Source organism: Ambystoma mexicanum, chromosome 1p (genome assembly GCF_040938575.1).
Source record: "Ambystoma mexicanum isolate Mex_15411 chromosome 1p, UKY_AmexF1_1, whole genome shotgun sequence".
Classification (NCBI taxonomy): Eukaryota; Metazoa; Chordata; class Amphibia; order Caudata; family Ambystomatidae; genus Ambystoma; species Ambystoma mexicanum.
The window spans coordinates 1,391,242,394-1,391,263,616 of NC_090921.1; the positions used below are offsets into that span (position 1 = coordinate 1,391,242,394).

At 45.0% G+C, this 21,223-nt stretch overlaps 1 protein-coding gene across 1 annotated transcript in view; it reads right to left on the reverse strand.

Annotated features, from left to right (window-relative positions):
• Positions 1-2,334: 2,334 nt before the first annotated feature.
• LOC138454828 (histamine H3 receptor-like) overlaps positions 2,335-21,223 on the reverse strand; it is a 283,654-nt gene continuing 264,765 nt past the window's right edge. Inside the window, exon 3 of the mRNA XM_069607069.1 lies at positions 2,335-3,934. Coding sequence (XP_069463170.1) covers positions 3,038-3,934 — 897 coding nt within the window. The 3' untranslated portion in view covers positions 2,335-3,037. The remainder of the gene's footprint in view (positions 3,935-21,223) is intronic.

A 21,223-nucleotide genomic window follows, 5' to 3' on the forward strand; every position in this document is an offset into this window, starting at 1 on the left:
CTCACAAGTAGAAGTAGGAAGAGGTCCAAGGGAGGCCGGCTAGAGAGTGACAAGAAAGGAGGGTGCAGGTGTGCCGATGAGGAGAATCTCCGTCTTACTGGCATTAAGGCAGAGATCATTGGCGGTGCACCATTCCTGGATGGCAGACAGACAGACAGTCAGAGATGAGGGAGGGAGGGGAGTCTGAAATTGAGCTGTGTGTCATCTGCATAGCACTGAAAGTTGGAGCAGAGAGCAGCAATGCGGTGGGCAAGGGGTGCGAGGTATTGGTTGAAAACAGCTAGGGAGAGAGGTTAGACCCCTGGGGAACACCACAAGTAGAGTGGTATTAACAAAACCTGCCCTAGATTGTGAGTGCCGTAATGGCAGGTAGAAGTGCTGGAGACCTGCCTAGAGGAGGACTGTAGCTTCTATTTTACAGATTAGGCAGGCCTGGAAGTACACTACACGCTTTGTGTGAATCCTTTTTTAGCTATCACTGATGCTGAAAATGGCTTTCTTTACTTAAAGTGTCCGTTAAAGACTGTTAGGGTCATTTTTATTAAACACGTTAATTACATGCAGGGGACATCACCGTTCTTGCTTACTTGTTGAAGGGTCTTCTGCATGCAGGTTTAAACGTTCACGAGTTAGAGGGGGAAAAGGAAAGATTGAACTCACTTTCCCTCTTCAATTTTCCTCTCCATTTCGCGGTCAAATAAACCCTGCCTGAAAATCACTTTTTGCAGGAGGTGTTTACTAACAGATTCCTATGGAATCCACCTGGTTTTGAGCAAGTGTAAAACCGAGGCAGAGTCTAGAGCAATCCATTTGTTTTATACCAGCATGAAAATCCTGTGACGGCGTAGAACAAAGTGCTCACACAAGACGGAGGAAGCGAGCACGGCAGAGATCTTATGTCCTCTCCATGGCCCCCAACTCTCCACTTTGCTCCATAAAGAAAATGGGGCAGAGCAGTAAATAGAGCCATTAATACATTACACCCTGCATTTACGTCTCCATTTCCTACTCTGCCTCTTTTAAAATGAGGGTGCTTATCTCCGGCTAGCCTGGAGATGCATTGACCTATATGGAATCCTGGATGGGAATGAGCAGACTCATTTTATGATGTTGCGTTTTACCCATATCTGTCGCCTGTAAGGAAATTAACAGCAATGAGCGGCTATGTAGGTTGGATGGGTTTGGTTTGGAATTACTGCACCATCATTTTTAGAGTGGAAAGATGGTCCTAGGGAGGCCTCCCTCTACAGCCTTTTGGGCAGATAAGATTTGGACTCAGTCGATGAGTTAATGGTGATTTTATTGAATCTGCCTTCCAACAGCTTATTTATTAATTTTCGCTATGTCCAATATGTGCAACGTAATTGAAGGCACTTTTCTGGGGCTTGCGGATAATGATTAGTTAATGGAGTTTTATCTTAGCATTAATATGATGAATTTGATCAAGTCGCTTGCGATCTGCATAGCTAAATATTTGTTATGGCCATTGCTCTGTGTAGAGTAGTGTGAACATCACAGCACTACACCACTGCATCAGTCTTCCAGTTCTTAGCTTGACATCCATGAATGAATAGAGCAATGGCGCACTTGCCTTTCCTTTTTATATTTATTGGTACCCCAAATAAACGTATATAGAAATCAATGCTTGCTTTCAATTTTGTAAGACTACGGATTCGGCCTTTGCCATCGCAGCGCCCTCTGCTGCTCGGCACGTGTAGCTTCTATATCGGCCTTTGCCATTGCAGCGCCCTCTGCTGCTCGGCACGTGTAGCTTCTATATCGGCCTTTGCCATCGCAGCGCCCTCTGCTGCTCGGCACGTGTAGCTTCTATATCGGCCTTTGCCATTGCAGCGCCCTCTGCTGCTCGGCACGTGTAGCTTCTATATTTGAGGGGCCGCTTTGTAGCACACAGTATATTTATTTTATGACCGCAGGTATTTGAAGAGCGATTCCTTTGGACCTTTATTGGGCTATGGTATCTACTGATGGTGATTGCAGCCGCTTTGCAATTAGTTATTACATTAATTCAAGTATCTTTTGTAACCCGCTTAATACCGGAGACCAGTCTCTAAGCGCGGGACCGGGATTGGAGATGCCTACATGATTTAGTCAGAGAACTGTATTGAGGGCTTGTTCTCACATGTACATTAACCTAAATATTGATGGGAATATCTCTAGAAATCGATCTAAAATCTCTGACCGCATAACAATGCAGTTTTTTATAGTGTTGTGCGGCTGATGTGGAAAGTCCAAGATGTATTATCTTGAATGCCATTTATTTTTTTGTTTTTTCTTTGAGTAGTGTTTTAGGGTTTAAATAAAAAAAAGCACATGTCATATTTAGGGTTTATTGTTCAATCCTAAATCAAGCTCGTAATAGGCAAAGATCGTGCAAGATTCAGCAATGTTTTCCAAACCATGTACAGTTGGCTTGCCTGCATCTCAAATAGTCAAATCCTTTATTTCACATCTTTTTTTAAACAAAAATACAAGTTGTTGCTCCCTGACAAACGAGAGCGCCTTTGGCTCTTAGCCATAAATTGTGTCAGGGCCAATAATGAGTATTATTGATCGCCTAAATGTTCTATTACATTGCTATGTGATTATTATATCATTGTAAAATCACTGCTGTTAAACAGAAAGATAATATCATATTAATCTGATTCTGGAGCAGAGCTCAGGGTTGTGAGAAGAAGGAATGCATTTGTCCGCAATGATGCACACATTTTTCTAATTTTAATAGAGCATCAGATAATTCAGAGAAAAATGGTAGGTCATAAAAAAAATATCAGATGGTAACTTTCAAATAAAACAATGTGGTATAAACTGAAAGGAGGCTATGCATCAACATGTTATAACTGTTTTGGAACTATATAATTTGCCTTAAATTCCTAAATGTTCGGGTGGATTAATCCAACATTTCCCAAGTAGTAGGAGAATTGTTCTGCAAGTCAAGTTGGTGTGAATACAAAACCAGTGATCCTTCCTCAGAAGCAAAGGTCCCTTTTAAGTTTTGCCACTAAAACCAGCCACATTGTTATGTGAAAAGGTTGGGGTGGATTTTCACCTTTCCTGGGCAAAGCAGCTTCATAAAGGCCTTCCTGAAGCTCATGTGGCAGAGCGGGTACAGGACCGGGTTTATGGCCGAGTTCAGCCAGAGGAGCCAAAAGGAGATCTCGTAGAGGTAGTGCTGAACGCACCGTCCATGGCAGGCTGCCCGGATGATCATCAGGAGAGTGTATGGTGCCCAACACAGGGCAAAGACGCAGACGATGATGGCTAAGGACTTGGCCACCCGCTTGTCTCTGGAGAGCCGGAAGCGGTTTGCAATGGTGCTCGCCATGTCTACCCTCGCGCTGCTGCAGCAGACATTCTCCACTGTTTTGTACAGGCAGGCTTGCCTTTGCCTAGACTGGACATCTACATGCAGAGGTGGCAAGTCCTGGCTTATATTGAAATCTAGCGACTGGCTGTCAAGCTTGTGGGCACTTAGCCTGGTGGCTTCGGTTGGTCGCGCCGGGGAGAGGCTGCTAGCCCGTTTCTTCTGGTCTAACTGGCTCCTTGCCACAGGCTTGACAAAAAATATGAGGTGCTCTCTTTTCTTCCTCTGAAAGCTCATTTCACAGTCCTCCTGGCCCGGGGCAGGGTCTTCATTCCGCATCATAGTGCGCTTTCTGATGTTGATGTAAATGCTTAAATTGAAGTAGGTGACGCTGATAAAAGGAGTAAAGAACTCGATGGTGGATGCTATCATGAGGAAATACCAGTTATAGTAGAATTCGACATAACATTCGCCTTCGGGCAAAATGCTCTTTCTAGCAATGTATTCCCAGCTGATGATGGCGGGGCCATAGAGGAGAAAGGCAGATATCCACACAATGATCATCTTCAGCACAGCATTCCTGGTCATTCCTTTCTGGGCTCTGTAAGTCACCTAGGAACAAAAGAAAAAGGACTTATGAAGTATTGTTACTAGGCATAATTAGCCAATTGATACGTTCCATTCGGTTTTGAAAGGAGGCTTGCATCAACAAAGCAATTTTGTAATTTAATATGATAGGTTATTTATAACGCGCTTACTACCCAGAGGTTTCTAAGCTCGGACCCGGGTATCGAACCGGTGTTGCTCCGGTGTCCAGTCAAAGGGTAGAATACATTGTTTCAAACTGCAATATTTTCGAATCAAAAGGACCGAGAAAAAAAAAATTTGAATGGACGTTTTTTAAATGTCTTTTTTTTGCGTTCGTATTGGAAAAAATACTAGTTTTCCCCAGAAAAACAGGGGATTTGGGGGAAAGGCCAAAAAAAACGTGCATTCGAATTTTTTCTGTTCTTTTGATTCGAAACAATTGCATTCGATCCTTTTGTATTCAAACCTTTCACTATAAACCGTTGCTCCATGTCGTCTTGCTACCAAGGCGAGCACGTTGCTACTGAGCTATCCTCCCGAGACTTTATCATTGCAACATATGGCTAAGTGAGTAATTTGGTAAGATTACACCTGATGTGGACCATATTGAAAGAGCGGACTGTTGGGTGAGGTACAGATGTGGAGTAGGTGTCAACAAATAACTGTTGTGGGGACCCAGACTTCTTGGCAACTCTTGGGCTGGAGTTAATGAGGGCTGGCAGTGCTGCCTCCATGCCGCCCAGCATTGCTTCCACCTGAGGATTGAGGATAGGAAAGCGTCAGCATTAGAGCAGTCGCTCAAGGTGATAGATATAACAAGGGGCATAGCTATTGGATCTACTAATGCTTAACCAGTTCTACTGGACATATCCCTCACCTGGTGGCCAGGAAGCAGTTTCCCCAGCCAACTTTATTTGTTTCATAAGCTTTATTTTCATTGTTTGTTCATTGAATTCAGTTACATCCATCAAAAAACAAAATGGTCACAAGCTAACATCCACAAAAAAAAAGTAAATATTAAACACCTAGGGCTAAGGAAAGAGACGTAAAGCAAATGGAATGGGTTTTAACAGGTTAGAAACCACACCACAACCCAATTAGGACAAAACATGGCTTGCATATATTCTGTACAGTAAAAAAAATCAACAGAACTCTTCTGGCACCTTCTTGCACTCAGGATGTTAATTCTTTACTTTGGAATTTCAATGTAAAAGAATTCGTTTTATAGACGAAGGGCCTTATTACGAGTTTGGTGGTAATCCAGCGGTATATATCCACTGAATTTCCTCCAAACTCTTTTACCGTTAGCGCTCTTATGGGTTTACCATGGGTTTCTGAGTGGTGCAAGGTTTTCACTCCATGGGTATTTTGGTGCAATTACTGCAAGTGGTAATCCCAACAGCTGTTTTACCTTAAAGTGGAGGATTGCCATCCATCATGATGCTAGCGGTAAATCCTCCACTTGATGGTCAAACTCTGAATTCTGCAGTGCCGGAAAAACAGCAGTAATTCCGTTACAGCCCAAAAAGTGTCAGCAACGAATTGCAGCTGCTTCTTTTTTACCATACAGCTGAACTCAAAATGGGGCTGAACATGTTTTAACCAGGTTTTTAAGAAACTTATTATCATCATTGAGATTATAAATACTGTTATTTTCAAAATTAGAATCGCAAAAATGAACATGAAAAACGTTCCCATAATTTCCATGTTTTCTTTCTTCCATAATGTGGTCTCCCACCGAAGTCTGTAAGGCTTGAGGTGTAGTGGCACGTTTGAAGCCTCCGTAATTAAGCTGTTAACCCGCTGGCTTTATTACCTTTGGTGTTATAGGTTTATTTAGTGGAGCTGAGATTTTGCAGACCGGTCTGTTAAGTGTGCTTCTAATTTGGACCTTGCCAATCTTAATGCTCTCTGAGCCCTTCATTCCCCAATACATTTGTGTTGCTGTTCACGCATTTTCACTTCTGCCTCAAGCTCGTGTTTAAATAATTCGAATGGATTCCTTCCTCCCACGGAATCCTCATCTATAATATATATCTCCCAGCACAGGTGCTGTTTGCAAACTTTTCTGCTGCCAGGGGGCGCAGCGTGGCTAGGTCCAAGGACTTTGCGCAACTGGCACCGGACAGAATATCGGGGCCATTATATATAGATAGATATAGATAGAGCACCCAAGAAACGTGACCTTAGTTCCTTTTTTGTACCTGCTGCTTGTTTCAGGAACACTGCTTTAAGTATTTAACTTTGTCTTTCATGTCATGTCGCATATGTCGAAGGCATCAGGTTTTAAACCCCGACTGCAGGTGTCAAATGTCCATTTCACACCCCAAGGATTTGCCTACAATGCCTAGTAGAGGAACACGACCTGCAGTATTCAAGGATGCGCGCGCCATTTGTGATGACTCATGCAGTGTCATCACTGGACCCCAGCCTAAGATCTCCTCCCAGGTGGCCAGGGGTAAGGCAGCTGCTACCTGACCCTAACCCTGGGGATGGTATCAGGAGGAAGGATCACATGGGAGGAGAAGGCTATCACGGGGGAAATGGTGACTCCTTTAGGAGGGACTCAGTATTCATCATCTTCTGAGGATGAGATTCCCATAATTCCCAAATACCTAATGGCATGCTGTCATTACACAAGTCTCTCCCAGGTAACTACCCAAAGAACATGTTCTGAAAAGGCACCTAACCAGAATAAGGTCTGTGCATTGGGAATTCAGGAATTAAATATAACATCCTCTAATTGTTATGACTCTGTCTTAAGTAGAGGTCCTGACCCCAATGTTAAAACACAAATATTTTCCTCAACATTCCCTAACTCTGACAACTCTCAGTTTAGAAAGCAATCCAAACTAACTAAAATTCAAACAACCAAAACCATTAGGGACTTCAAGACCTATAATACTGGTATGAGAAAGAAGGGCCCAGAGTTAGTAAGGATTGAAGGTGTCATTGACCAAAATGTGCCGTCTAGTTGTTATAGAGGAAAACACTGAAGCAGGACATTTAAACTCAGAAATGAGTTACAGCTGGAGGAAGATGTCAAAGGAGTAGCTGAGGCAGAGGCAGTGCGGAGTGCTGGATTAGCCACAGAAGGAAGAACGTGAGCTGAATGCGAGAAGTGAAGGCAGGCTAAATTGCAGATGGTGCGCAGTGGGAACCAGCATCTGGAAGAAAAGCACAACCAAAGGGGAGATGTGCTCCCAAGCCAACGTGTTGCGCTTCAGTGTGTGAGAAGGAGCGGAGAGTCCACAGCTGGCAGACCTCTGGAGAAGAACTGTGCAGTCAGCAGGAGCTTGCAGCAGAGCAGACAGAACGCAGAAGATCTGCTGCCGCTGCAACACCAGCGAGTGTAAAGGAGATGCCAAAGAAGACCAGTGAATTGGCATGAAGCTGCAAGTGACCCCTGGGCACTCCGAGCAGGATATTTAGCAGACACTAATATTTTTGAATTCCGAACAATTAAAGCAAGACAAAGGCAGCAGGGGGCGCAACTCTCCTTATGTCGGATACCAATTGGGGGAAACCGGTAACCCACATTACCGACAGCCAAAGGACTGTAAAGAAGCAGTTCAAAGATAACAAGGGCGCAATTCCCTTTTTATGGGATTCCAATTTGGAGAAATCTGTAGCCCACATTGTCAAAAGTCAAGCGACTATAAAATGAAGCAGCCATTGTTTAGACCTCCTCACATAGAATATTGGTGTGGAGAATCTTGGAACAAATATTGCCATTAAGCACAACTGTGGTTGTAATGGTTTTTCATCCTGGCATGTGAGTAAACCAGGAAAGGGACCAACAGCAGTTAGTCCTGGCAGGTGAGTGGACCAAGAAAGAAGACGATATTGTGAAGCAATGTGATTGTGGCAAAGAGGTGTGGTGGAAATAACTTGTTAACTTTATTATCATTTTTGGCAAACTGTTGCTTCACCAAAAGTAGTTGCTGTGATATCCGGACAAAAGTATTTCATGAGAAGAAGTGTGAAATGCTGGTAATCACTTTACATGCGTAGGAAAACAATTACCTTTATTTATGAACTTCTGATTTGTGAGAAAGACATTTACCATATTAAGGATATTGTGGAGGCTATCTATTGCTTTGAGATTTGAACAAGTGTGACAAGAGAGACATTCATTTTATCAAGTGGAAGGTCACATTGGAAGGAGAAAACTTTTATTTTGAACCCAACAGAACTTTGTAGAATCAGAACTTTTCCAAGGATACTCCTGCATTGATCCAGGGAAGGGAATCCAACCCTAGTCACAAGGAGTACTTTCAAAAACCTGTGCGTTTGAACTTTTGCACTGTTGTGTTCAATTGAAGATGGGCATATATTCCTTGTGGTATTTTGTTGTATGTATTGGCTTTAGGGTCTGCATTGGTTTGAGGGTCAGAGACCTTTTGGACATTGGGTCATCTTTCTTTGTTTTGGTTTGCTAGGTAGGGGCATCCTCGTTAGAATAGGGTAAGATAGGCGTTTATCTCACCCCTTTTCATTTTAATAAATGGCAAACATTGAGAAAACCATACCTTTGTGTCCATCTCGCATTTCTGACACCTCACAGAGTTCACGTACCCCCAAGGCACTTTGAGGAAAAGCAGCAAAGTTCAATACCTTCTCCATAGGGATAAAGGAGACCGATGGACTTATTCAAGGTCACCAGGTGAACCAAAAAAGGTCAACGGGCCGCAAGAAGAAGAAACACTGCAAGAGGTCTCGTTCCCCCAGCAGTTTGTTGAAACAGCATTCTTTTGCCCCTTGAAGAAAGGTCACAGCTCCACGGACTCCGCTGAGCAACAGATGCCACAGCTACCTTTTCCAACCCTATCCTCCATGGAGGATGAATGGAGGCCTTTCAGCTCAAGATGCTTGTCCTCTTTTCCAAGGTCCCAGGACTGGCAGGGGACCACCGTGTTTGGATGAGCCAGCAAAGAACGCATGACAGTATGCCTTCAGGCTCGAGCATGGCTAATAGGGGCAAGTACCCATCTCGATGCTGCACTGCTCCATTTTCCGATGTCAGTCTACCGGCTTCAGATCCTCACTCCTCTACAACATCAGAATTCCCTGACAGTACCCACAGCTCTCTAGGGGAGTGTTTGTCTTGTATGGAATACATTTATGAAGAGGAGTGGTATCCTTTCCCTGTTGGGCTGGAACCCTTATGCCCCAGAGAAGTTAGGGACCTCCCTGACCTGACAATTCTATTTGGAGGAGGGAGACTTGCAGAATCTTGCTGTTGATTTGCAAGAGGCAAGTGGTACTTCTCCAGAATTTCACATGCGCCCTGCCCCTACACCAGGTAAGTCTCAGGCTTCTTTTCAATGCCTGATGGCCAAGGTGGTGGACCCCTGAGGGTTGTCGGGTCCTTCAAGACTCAAGCCAATATTTGAGCTGACGGGTAATCATGACAAAGGTCTACAGGGAGACACTGTCCTGCCCTTCAAGCTGGCAGTCGAAGCACTGGTACTAGAGCTGTGGACAAAACCGGCTTTGCTGCCAACTGTGGACCCGAATCTAGCAAAGAAGTACATGGCAGCTTCTTGCAAAATGTTTTTCCTATCTGCTCAAACCTCCTATAAAAGTCTAGTGGTCCAGGCTGCCGCTACAAATCTCAAAAGGAAGTCTTCCCTTCATTACCTCCCAATATGGAAAGTACGAGACTTGATGCCTGGTGAAGAAAGGTCTTTGACTCAGCAGCTTGGCTCTGAGAGCCATCAACGCCTCCTGTGCCATGGCAAAATTGTCTTTCGGTCTTTGATCTACCATCTTCAGAACACCTCCCTGCAGGAGAAATGAGAGATGACTTTGAAGCCCTGGTCAAGGAGAGCAGCTAGGCATCCTGCATGGGTATGATTGACTGCGTGGCTCATAGAGTGCCACAGGAATTGTGTTGAGGAGGCACTCCGGGCTGGGGACCTCAGGATTAACCATGTCCATCCTTAAAATGGCAACAATTTGTTTGGGGCAAAAGACATTGAGTCCTCCCAGAAATTCCAGTCCTCTGAAGGCTAAAACTCTGGGCCTAGCGGTCCAACCACATGCCGCGGGCAGGGGTGGGGGGTAATGCCCCTTCACCTCCTATCCCCACAAGGGCGGAAGGCAAGCCCCCTCTGGCAAACAGATTCAGCACCACCCAGCTACGAGATGGGGAAGAGGTGCTTCAAGCGGAGGCTCGCAAGCCTTCAATGGGTCCTCCTCAGCCCTGAGTCCAAAGCCCTCTGTGCATCAGACTGTGCTTCCACCACTCATCCCCTGTAGTAGGCAGGATTTCTTGGTTCTGCTAGGATTGGGTTCTTACCACATCTAACTCCTCGGCCTAGCAGGTTGTTCAGGGTAACTGTCTCCCCTTTGCCCGATGCACTCCAAACCATCCCCCAACCAATCAATGTTTGACTCTGGACCCCCTCCTGTTGGAGGAGGTTTGTCAGCTTCTGGTGAAGAGGCGTCATAGACCCAGTGCCCCTCTCAGAATGAGGGAATGGTTGGTATTTAACTTATTTTCTAATGCCAAAGAAGCACTGGGGTTATGCCCTATATTTGATCTGCAGCTTTTGAACCAGTAACTGCGCAAGGGCAGGTTCAATGATTACTCTGGCTCAGATCATGCAAGCCCTCAACTTGCAGGACTGGCTTGTCTCACTAGATCTGCAGAATGCCTACCTCCATGTGCCCAATCACTGAAAGCACAGGAAGTATCTGAGATTCTCAATGGTGCATTGATACTACTAATTCAAGGTCCTGCTGTTGGGTCTACCTTCGGCAGTCAGGTTTTTCACAAAGCTGCTGGCAGTGGTAGTGGCTCACCTCAGAAGGGAAGGCATTCATGTCTTGCCCTAACTGGATGACTGGCTCATCTGAGCTCTGTCCCTGGACCAGGCATTGGCACACTTGTACTGAATGTGCAGCCTGTTGCACAGCTTAAGAGTCTCCCTGAACTTCAAGAAGTCTCATGTTTTTCCATCCAAGTCCTTCCATTTCATTGCATTCGTCTTGAACGCTCACCGTGGCAGGGCCTTCCTGCTCGAGGATGGAGTGGCAAACCTCTGCAAGATGGTCCATTTCCTCCAACAACAGGAAAGAGTTCCAGCTGCAGTCGTCCTGCGTTCTTGTAGTGCAAATGGCCCTTCTACACATGAAGTCACTCCAGCGGCTTCTCAGTTGTCAGTGGTCTCTATTCCAGGGATGCACCTCAGATCTTCTTTTTAAACTTTTTAAAATTATTTTTGGTTTATACAACCTTTATAAAACACAAGATAAAAGTTTTTACATTTCATCACATTACATATCTCATTAAGAAAACATGGCAATTGTCATATATATTTGAAACATTAAGATCAAATCAAAACTTAGAATAGTACAGAAAAGAACACAGAAAATATAAAACAAGTATTACATTATCACAAAATATTTTCATCATTTTATCTATAAACATATAAAAGATTAAAAAAGAGGGTTTAACCGTTTGTTCATTTCAATTCAATAGATTTAAAAAAGGCTACTACCGCTATTGTGCCGTCAGAATTGTCGCCATATAAACATCTCTGCCAAAGATATTCCTCTGTACACCAATGATTGGAGAAAAACAGATTTCCTAGATAGCACATCCTCATACCATTGAGTGCTGGACAATGCAGAATCAGATGTTGACCGGTTTCTTCTATGTCCATATTCCTACATAACCTACACCCAGACTCGGCTGCTGTGATCAGACCTATCCTCAGGCATATTTCGTTGGTAGGTAAAATATTCAAACAAAATCTTAGGAAAATTGCTCTATACGGATAATTAAGAAATCTTATCAAATATGACAGCAATAATGTGCCTCTTTACTTGTGTTCATTGCAGAGGTGGCTGATTAATGGATAACTATGAAATGTGTCTAATGTGTTGATCCCATCGTTTTCATATAGTTTAAGCTTTGCAGAATTTTTTCACTTGACATACGAATCTGAGCAATACAGTTAATTGACTTTACTCTAGGATTATGGTTCATGAATATATTCAGGTCTTCGTTCTAAGAGGTAGAAACTGGTACAAGCAATTTTCTAAATAAAGACAATACCTTCCACTCTACCCGTGCTCTGATAGAGCCAAAGCCTAGCTCAAATCTTATAGCAGCAAGAGGGACAACGTTAGGTTACCCCAATATCCTCTGCCAAATCCTAGCCTCTGCTAAATCCAAACATTTTGGAACAGCATGAAAATAAAGTTCCAGCGCATATGTAAGTTTTGGAATAATTTTCCCTTTGTAAAATGTTACTGCTGGAATAATATCGAAATGTTCGATTTAGTCTTATCAGTTGATTAAGCAGAAGAGTAGAATTTTGGAGGAGGCTTTGTCTTACATTGCAATAGCCAGGGATGGCAGATATAGGAAAGCCCAAATAGATCATATTAAACACTGGTTTAATTATTGTTTTTTCCCAGGACCACATTTGGGCCCTTCATTTCTTACTTTTCTTTCTAGGACAGCACGCCAAGGGATGGCTCAAAATGCAGGTCCTCTTGAGTCTAGTGTGTCTCACCAGGCTCTGGGCCGGGGTCGTCCTTTTCAGGATCCCCAGGTCAATTGGATGGAAGGGTTACAGCAGGCTGTGGTTACACAGCAGGCCCTCTGGTCACTGGAAATCACTACGACTGTCATTTCTTCATCTTCCTCTTCAGTTTTAGCTCCAGTGGTCGACTTGCCAGCAGCTACTGTGTTCGGAGTATTTAACAGGAACTAGCAAAACACCTGCATTCTCGCCCTGCATTTTACAGCGGGGGGGGGCCCGTCTGGCAGTCCAATCAGGACAGCCAGCCCCTCACTGGGAGTTGGTTGCTTTCAAGCAAGGTGAAAGACAAAGGGCTGTGGAGTTTTGGACTCCTCCCTCGCTTCCTGCCTTCTCAGACACTCCGGAGCCAGGGCGGGGAATCCAAAGGATTGCCACCGAAGACAAAGCTTTCACTGAGGTCGTTCCCACCTAGAATGGCAGGGGAAGACCTCAGAAACAGCAAGCACACAAGAAATGGCAAAAAAGGAGGAGCCCACCATTTTAGCAAAATGGTGGCCATTCTGTGCATTAATGAGGCTGAATTAACAGCCTGCGGGTAATACAGACTAAAAGTCATAAAGGTAAAGCCACTGCCACTAGCCAAATCATGTAACAAACGTAATTGTAACTAAATGTTACCAGGTAAGTAAGAAAGGGGATACATTGTATCCCCCCAGCGCTCCACATAAGGTGGGGTGTGCTGGTTCACTTATGCAAAATGTAAATGGGATGAAAATCCCTCTTTACTACTTGGGAACTGTAGTTCACGCAAGTATATGGAAGAGAAATTAACAGGGAAGCCCAAAGGGGCACAGCGGCCTAATTCCAAAACGTATAGGAAACTCTAAATTCAACCATACACTATCGAGAGACATGAAAAGTCACCCATAAAAAGAGTAAAATAGTAGGTGAGAGGGGAAAAAGATTCCCCTTCACCTAGGGACAAGGTAAAATAGTTACCAAGTCCAAGCATAATGTTCTGGGGTTGACACAGGTTAGGAAGATTTATCATTATGAAACTCTCACTTAACAGACCCTTTATACCTTAAGTATGGTATTGGGTCACCCTTGGGGCACCCAGCCCAATATGTGTTTTCTCAGGCTCCCTGTTTCCCCAACCCTGGGAAAACTGAAATCCTAGTTTGTGGGGAAAACAGCCCTCCTCCCCCAACTGATTCCGTGGCCTCAACCCCTAGGACAAGCACTGGCAATCTCCAACGTGGTAAAAAACCTAGGATGCCCACTGGACTCGACTCAGACCTATCCCTCAACCAACACACCACTACCGTATCTAAAAACCTGCTTCTTCCATCTACGGATTCTATGGCATATCTTCCCTTACCTCACTTATCCACACTGTTTTTCTGCCATCAACTCATCATCCTGTCCTGCCTAGATTACGCAAACTGCCTGTACCAAGGTGCTCCGGCATCTCAACTAAAGAAACCCCAAAGAATCCAAAATGTGGCAGCATGCCTGCTCATTAACATACCCGCCAGAGAACACATCAGCCGTACACTAAAAGTCCGTCATTGGCTCCCGATTGGTCTACACATTACCTTTAAAGGCATCTGCAACACCCACCCCGCCATCCACAACACCGCACAGGAATTCCTTCGAGACAAAATTGTTCCCTACCAGCACTTAAGGAATCTCAGATCCTGCACATCATTTCGCCTAGCGGTCCCACCTCACAACTCCTCCATGCTGGGAGGATCCTCTTTCTCCGTCCAAGCGCCAATCATCTTGAACTTCCTACACATTCGTAATACTGAAAACCACCTGAAATTCAGAAAGGCCCTTAAATCACGGCTCTTCTTCATTTGCATTAATCATCTCAAGGGTTGGTGGTCAGTCTGAATAACAAAAGTAGAACCATACAAGTATGGCCTAAACGTCTTCAGTGCCCACACAATAGCAAAGCATTCTCTTTCTTTTGTTGCCCACCTTGTCTCAGGATCCTTCAGTTTTCTACTGATGAAGCAACTGGGGTGCTCCCTACTCTTCTCATCCATTTGGCTAAGGACTGCACCTATACATACCTACATTAGAAGCATCTGTCTGCACAATGAAAGTTTGGTGGTAGTCAGGAGCTCTCAGTACTGGTGCTTGGCAAAGAGCTTTCTTCAGGTTTTCAGAGGCCTGATTGCATTCCTCATTCCATCTGATCTTCTTAGGGAATTTTGGAGAGGAGATCACATTCAGTAGAGAAGCTATGGTCCCATAGTTCTCAATGAAATTCCTGTAATACCCAGTGAGGCCTAGGAAAGCTCTCACCTGGGTTTGAGTAGTAGGTGTTTTCCAATTTTGCACAGCTTCAATCTTACTGAGCAAAGGCCTTATTTCTCCACCTCCTACCTCATGCCCAAGGTAGACCACCTTACTCTGACCAATTTGGCATTTACTTGCCTTTATGGTCGGATTGGCCTGTCCAAGAGACTGCAAAACATATCCCAAGTGGTTCACATGTTGTTCTCAGATTTGGCTGAATACTGCAATGTCATCCAAGTATGCCATGCAGAAGTCCTCCATCCCATTCAGAACCTGATTCACCATTCTTTGGAATGTAGCAGGTGCATTCTTCAATCCAAAAGGCATAACCTTAAATTGGTATAAGCCAACTGGGGTAGAAAATGCAATCTTTTCCTTGGCATGGTCTGTCAGGGCTATTTGCCAATAGCCTGACGTAAGGTCAAATGTGCTGAGGAACTTGGCTGAACCAAGTCTATCCACCAACTCATCTGTCCTTGGCAAAGGGTGGGCATCAGTCTTGGTGACTGCATTAAGAGCTCTATAGTCCACGCAGAATCTCAATTCTTTGGATCCTGCCTTTGGTACTAACACAACTGGGCTAGACCATGGGCTAGTAGAGGGCTCTATTACCCCGAGATCAAGCATCTTCTTGACCTCCCCTTTAATGTGGGTCCTTACATTTTCTGACATTCTATATCCTCTGCTTTTGACTGGCAGACAGTCACCAGTGAGTATATCATGCTGTCCCCAAGGGGTCAAGCCTGGTGAAAGTGAGAACAGAGAGGCAAACTGGTTTAACATGGCTTTGCACTCTTCTTGTTGCTCAGGTGTCAGATTTGAAGAGAGATTTACTCCTTCAATCTTTTCGTCCAAGGGTAAGCCTCTGAGGAGATCAGGTAGAGCTTTGCTCTCTTCTTCCTCTTCTGTTGAAGCTAGAAACAAGGCTCCTACTTCAGGTCTGGAGACATACACTTTTAGTCGGTTGGTGTGGAAGACTCTAGGAGCCTCCTTGGGATTGCCCAAGTCCACCAGATAGTTCACCTCTCCAAGTTTACCCACAACCTTGAAGGGTCCCATCCTTTTTTCTTGCAAGGCCCTCTGCCTTGTTGGGATCATAACTAGAACTAGCTGGTCTTGAGTGAACTCAACCATGTTAGCCTTCTGGTCGTGCCAATGCTTGACCAGGGCTTGTCCAGCTTTCAGGTTATCACTAGCTTCTGCCATCATTTGTGACATTCTCCTTCGGAAACCTATCACATAGTCAGTCACTCTGACTGGCTTGGGGGAAGGAGCACTCTCCAACCCCTCCTTAATCAGGGCCAATGGACCTCTGACTGGATGGCCATAGAGAAGTTCAAAGGGAGAATAACCTACTCCCCCCTGAGGGACTTCTCTATAAGCAAAGAGAAGGCATGGCAATAAAAGGTCCCACTTTCTCTTAAGGGGATCCTCTAAAGCACCTGTCATGCTCTTCATGGTTCTGTTGAACCTTTCTTCCAACCCATTTGTCTGAGGGTGGTAGGCGGTAGAGAACTTATAAGTAACTCCACAGGTTTTCCACATGGCTTTCATGTAGTGGGACATACAATTTGACTCCCCTGTCAGAGATTACGTCCTTAGAAAACCCAACCCTGGTAAAAATACCAAGGAGGGCCTTAGCCACAGCCTGACCTGTAACAGTCCTCATAGGAATTGCCTCAGGGTACCCAGTAGCATGGTCTACTACAACAAGAATAAACCTGTTGCCTGAGGAGGTTGGGGGATCAAGGGGACCAACAATGTCAATCCCTACCCTCTCAAATGGGACTCCCACTACTGGGAGAGCCACTAAAGGTGCCACATTCTTGGACCCAACCTTATCAGAAATCTGGCAGGTATGGCAGCTCTTGCAAAACGTATCTACCTCAGCCCCCATTTTTGGCCAATAAAAGTAGAGTGAGAGCCTTTCCTTGGTCTTCTTGAAACTCAAGTGACCAGCCAAAGGAATCTCGTGGGCTAGCTGCAAGAACTGTTGTCTGTTATCTTGAGGTACTACAAGCCGCTTGTAGTCTCCAGGTGCAGACTCAGTTGGTTCACTGTAGAAGAGGCCATCTTCCCAGTGCAACCTGTACTTCCCATGCTCTTGCCCATCAGCCTGCGAAGCTGCCTGTTGGTGAAGACCTTCCAGAGTTGGACATTCTCTCTGCCCCTTACTGAAGTCTGCCCTGTTGGGTCCACCTTCTGCCAGTAAAGACTGCAGCTCAGGATGGTCAACAGGATCTAGATCTCCAATGAGTTCCTGGCCTTCCACTAGCTCTTCTTCAGAGTTTAGTTCCACCATACAGGGTTGTACCTCCCTCTCAGCCTCAGCTGGAGGTGGAGTTACAGGTGTAACTTTGGACAACCTCGGGGAAGTCCTTGTTGGAAGCACTGGAGTGCTTGCTGTTGGCTGTTTCTTGGAAGTCTTGGGTTTCCCCTTTGCTTCTTTTTGTTCAGTGATAGCAAGTTGTAATTCCAGTGGTGTAGGAGTGATATCTTTCTTCATCATCTCCTGGGGAGTACCTCTCATGGTCCTCTCCCTTGCAGGTCTGGTGAGCTCCTGTAACCTTTTACTAGGCGGTCTGGGGGTATGTTACACTACTCCAATAGTTTTCAGGTCATTACCCAACAGAACCCTTCATGGCACCTCACTTTGTATGCTGACAGGTATCTTCACAGTCATGTCATTACACTGGATGAGAACTGGTAATTGGGGAAGCATCTGCACAGGCCCTCCAGCTAACTTGATGAGGCGTTTGGGTGCCTTAGCAACATCCTCAGCCTGAAAAACAGATTTATCCACCACAGTTATGCTGGCCCCGTTGTCCCTAATGGCAGGAGTCTCCTGACCATTCACCTGGACACTGTCCTTATAATACTCTTTAGTATTATCTGGGATAGAGTTATAGACATCTAAATTATGTTGTTCCTACAGACCCAGAGACACTAAAGAAACACTGGCTGAGACTCCAATGGGTTCATCAGCCAGCAGTAGAAAGTTTCCACTTGCCATTTGTACTTCCTCCTCTGGAGCGAAGGCTAAGGAGATAAGCTGGACCCCTGAAGGTTTACCCTTACATCTGGGATCTCCTTTCACATGGTCAGGCGAGCCACAAACAAAGCATTTACCAAATGCTTTCTGGAATGGTGGCTTGCTCTGACCTCCTTCTGGTTTACCACCAGAGGGTACACTACTCTTATTTGGTTTCCCTTGTGGTTTACCCTTATTGTTCTGTTTGAGGCCCTCTTTGGGATTGGAATTATTAGAATTCTCTTTGGAGTCTTTTTTGGCTGTTTCCCCTCATCCTTTTTCTGATTTACCCCAGAGTCCTTGTGAGCAGCCCTGTTGGCAACCCACAAGTCAGCAGCCTTAGCTAGTTTCCTGGAATCTAATTCCTTTGAATCAGCCAAGTGCTGTCTGAGCTCAGGAGAGCAGGCATCATAAATTGACTCCAACATCACCAGATTCTTCATTCGCTCATAAGTGTTCACCTTGTAACCCTTAATCCATCCCTCTAAGTTCTTCAAGCTTTCACTCACCCAGGTAGCCCAAGGGGTACCATCATGCTTTTTGAGGGTCCTAAACCTCTTAAGGTACTGGGAAGGGGTCTTCCCAAATCTAGCTATCAAAGCTAGTTTCACACATTGATAATCCTTCTTATCCTCCTCCCCCAACTCCATTACCACATCAGTTGCAACAGGGGGTGCCTAGAGAACAACCAGGAAAGTAACTCATTTCCTGTAATGTTCTGGAGCCCATGATTATATTCAAACAAACTCAACCAGTCCAACACATCCAACTTAGGTTCATACATACCCACCAACTCCTTAGGCATCTGGGGTCTTTTGAGACTGGAACTCCTAGAGGATTCGGAGAGAGAAGCACTTTCCACAGACAATTTTTTCATTTCTTGCTCATGGTTGAGCTCCATTTCTCTGAGCCTTAGTTCTTGGTGCCGTTGTTCTGTTTGAGCATTAATTCTTTTGAATTCTAATTCAAGCTTCATTTTTTCTAGCTCCATATATTGAGGATTAAGTGTGGGACCTGATAAGGGTTCAGTAGGCACAGCTGGCAGGGCAGGTAGAGGCCCAGGGGAGACAACGCTAACATCTTCCACCTCCTCTTCTGCTTCTGACTCAAAGTTATCAATACTAACATTCATATCAATATAATTGCTGTTATCTACAGTTGCTGGAGTGGTAGGTTCCTCTGAACCACCATCCAGACTTTGGTTTGCTAACAACCTTTCTATTAGCTCCATTTTCTTGCCTTTAGTCAGGAGATTCTTATGCTTACAGAGAACTCTTAAACAATCAGCAGTTTTTGTAGCAAGGGACTCTTGACTATAACTTTGCATAGTTGACAGGTTTTAGAAAATACTTCTTTTAGTGCTAAGCTTTGTGGTTAGTTGCACTAAGGCATCTTTAAGCACACTAAAATGTATACTTCATACAAATCCCACCGCTGTACACCAGTGTTAAGCAGAAACCTGTGCAGTTCCCTTAGGGACCACTACAAAAGATTTAAGACTACAGGTGTTTGGCAGTAAACCCACTTGGTAGCAGTCTGTACCACACAGATTCACTTGGTAGCTGTGGCTGAGCAGTCAGACTTCACTCAAGAAGAGTTAGGCAGTATACAAGCATACAAAATAGGTACGGAAATACAGTAGCACAAGCAAACACTGACCAGAGCTTGGGTGTAAAAGTATATGATTATTTATTTAACACACACTTATAAAACACACTAGCACTAAATTGGTAAGATAAGTTCAAAACACAATCACTATTATCATATGTACATCCCGGATTACTTGTTGGACAAGTCTTAGTTAACACCACTTATTTCCAGACAGAGGTGAGCGCTTAACGTTCGATGGCACTCCAACAAGTTAAATAAAAAGGGAGGGAAAAGCAGAATTATGGAGGCATACACACTAAACACTTTTTAAAGAACCACAGCAAGTTAGGAAGGCATAGTCTACTGGTCAGCAAGGAAGTTTAGGTGCCAGGCCCACTTTCAAGGGAGCCAGGCAGAAGATGCCCAAGATCAGACAGTTACACAGAGTCTTCGAAGTTTGTGGAGATAGTTTGAAAAAGGTTCTGTTCAGAAAAGTTAGCTAAGGTGTCCCAGGCTAACCCAGGTTCGAGAGACGAGGATTTAATACACCCCGTTCAATCGTTGCAAGGGAAGCCAGGCGGAACACGGTACCTTAAATGGAGAGGATCCTCCAGCGGGGGCAGTTGTTCCTGGCAGCGGGTGCAAGTCATAGCGTCATCCAGAGGAGGAGAAGATCTCATCGTGGAGGAAAGATGAAGGTCGTTGCAATGCCAGGGAAGAAACCAGCCGCGGAGTTCTCCGGTACAAAGGTACTAACCTTTCGGTTCGCGGTGGTGGTGAAAACGTGGTATCCCGGTTGCCGGGGTGCTTGACACAGGCAAGGCGGCCACAAGATGCTCTAGGAAGGCGAAAAGAAGCTAGACTGGTTATCCCCACCAGTCGAAGGAAGAAGACTCTCCGGGCTGGAGATCTCCTCTGTCATTGGGAAAAGTGGTGAGACGGTTCAGCAGGGCTCCACCGGTGGTGTCGTCGTTGCAGGCCGGCTCAGCTTCTCCCTCCTCGGATTCTTAGGTCCTGTGGCGACTTCTGAAGTTCCAGTCCCCAAAACCCTGCTTTTATGCAGCACACCCCCATTCACTCAGCCTAGCTGTCAATCAAACATGCTAAGTGGTGAGCCGGCCGGCTCACCACTTGGACCAATCACACAAGAGTGCGGCTTGAGTTACCAAGGTAACTCAGTCCAGGGTGCCTAAACCCCCTCCCACACCCCCTGTGGTACCCACACAGAGTGGCACCACTTTTGGAGGCTTCTGTGGAGAAGCCCGCCAAAAAAGTGGAACAAAGGGCTCGACTTGGGTTGGAGTCACAGAAGAGAACACAAATGCCATTTTAGAATCGAGTTCTGGCAAAAAATACCAACCGCCTAATTAATATTAAATAAATAAACCGGCGGTATGTTCGAAGCTATAAGAATGAAATAATTAAAGTTGGTAGCCTTGAACAATGGGAAAATCCCATAGAGATATATTCGTGGTCGAATATAAAAAGTAGTATCCACTGCCACCAGCCAAAACTCGATCAGGGGGGACGGAGACGTACCCCCTCGAACAACAGACCCCGGGGCAATCAAATTGCCCCGACCAGTACGTCCACAATATGATGGTTTGTGCTGGTTCCTGTTCATAATTTGGGACTAGCAAAGCCAATGGTGACTTTACATGCCCTGGGAGACAGTAGTCAGTCCCAGGGTATGGAGTCTATGTTGGGGGGGTCGCCACGACACCCCTGGGTTACGGCACGGAGGGTGCTGTGTAACCCACATCAAAAAAACACATGAGACCCTATGGAGTAAAAGACCCCATAGCCCATAAAACACATGGAAAGTTAAAGGAACACCTCAAATCATGTCTAAGAGTGGGAGCAAAAAGAATCTCACTCTTA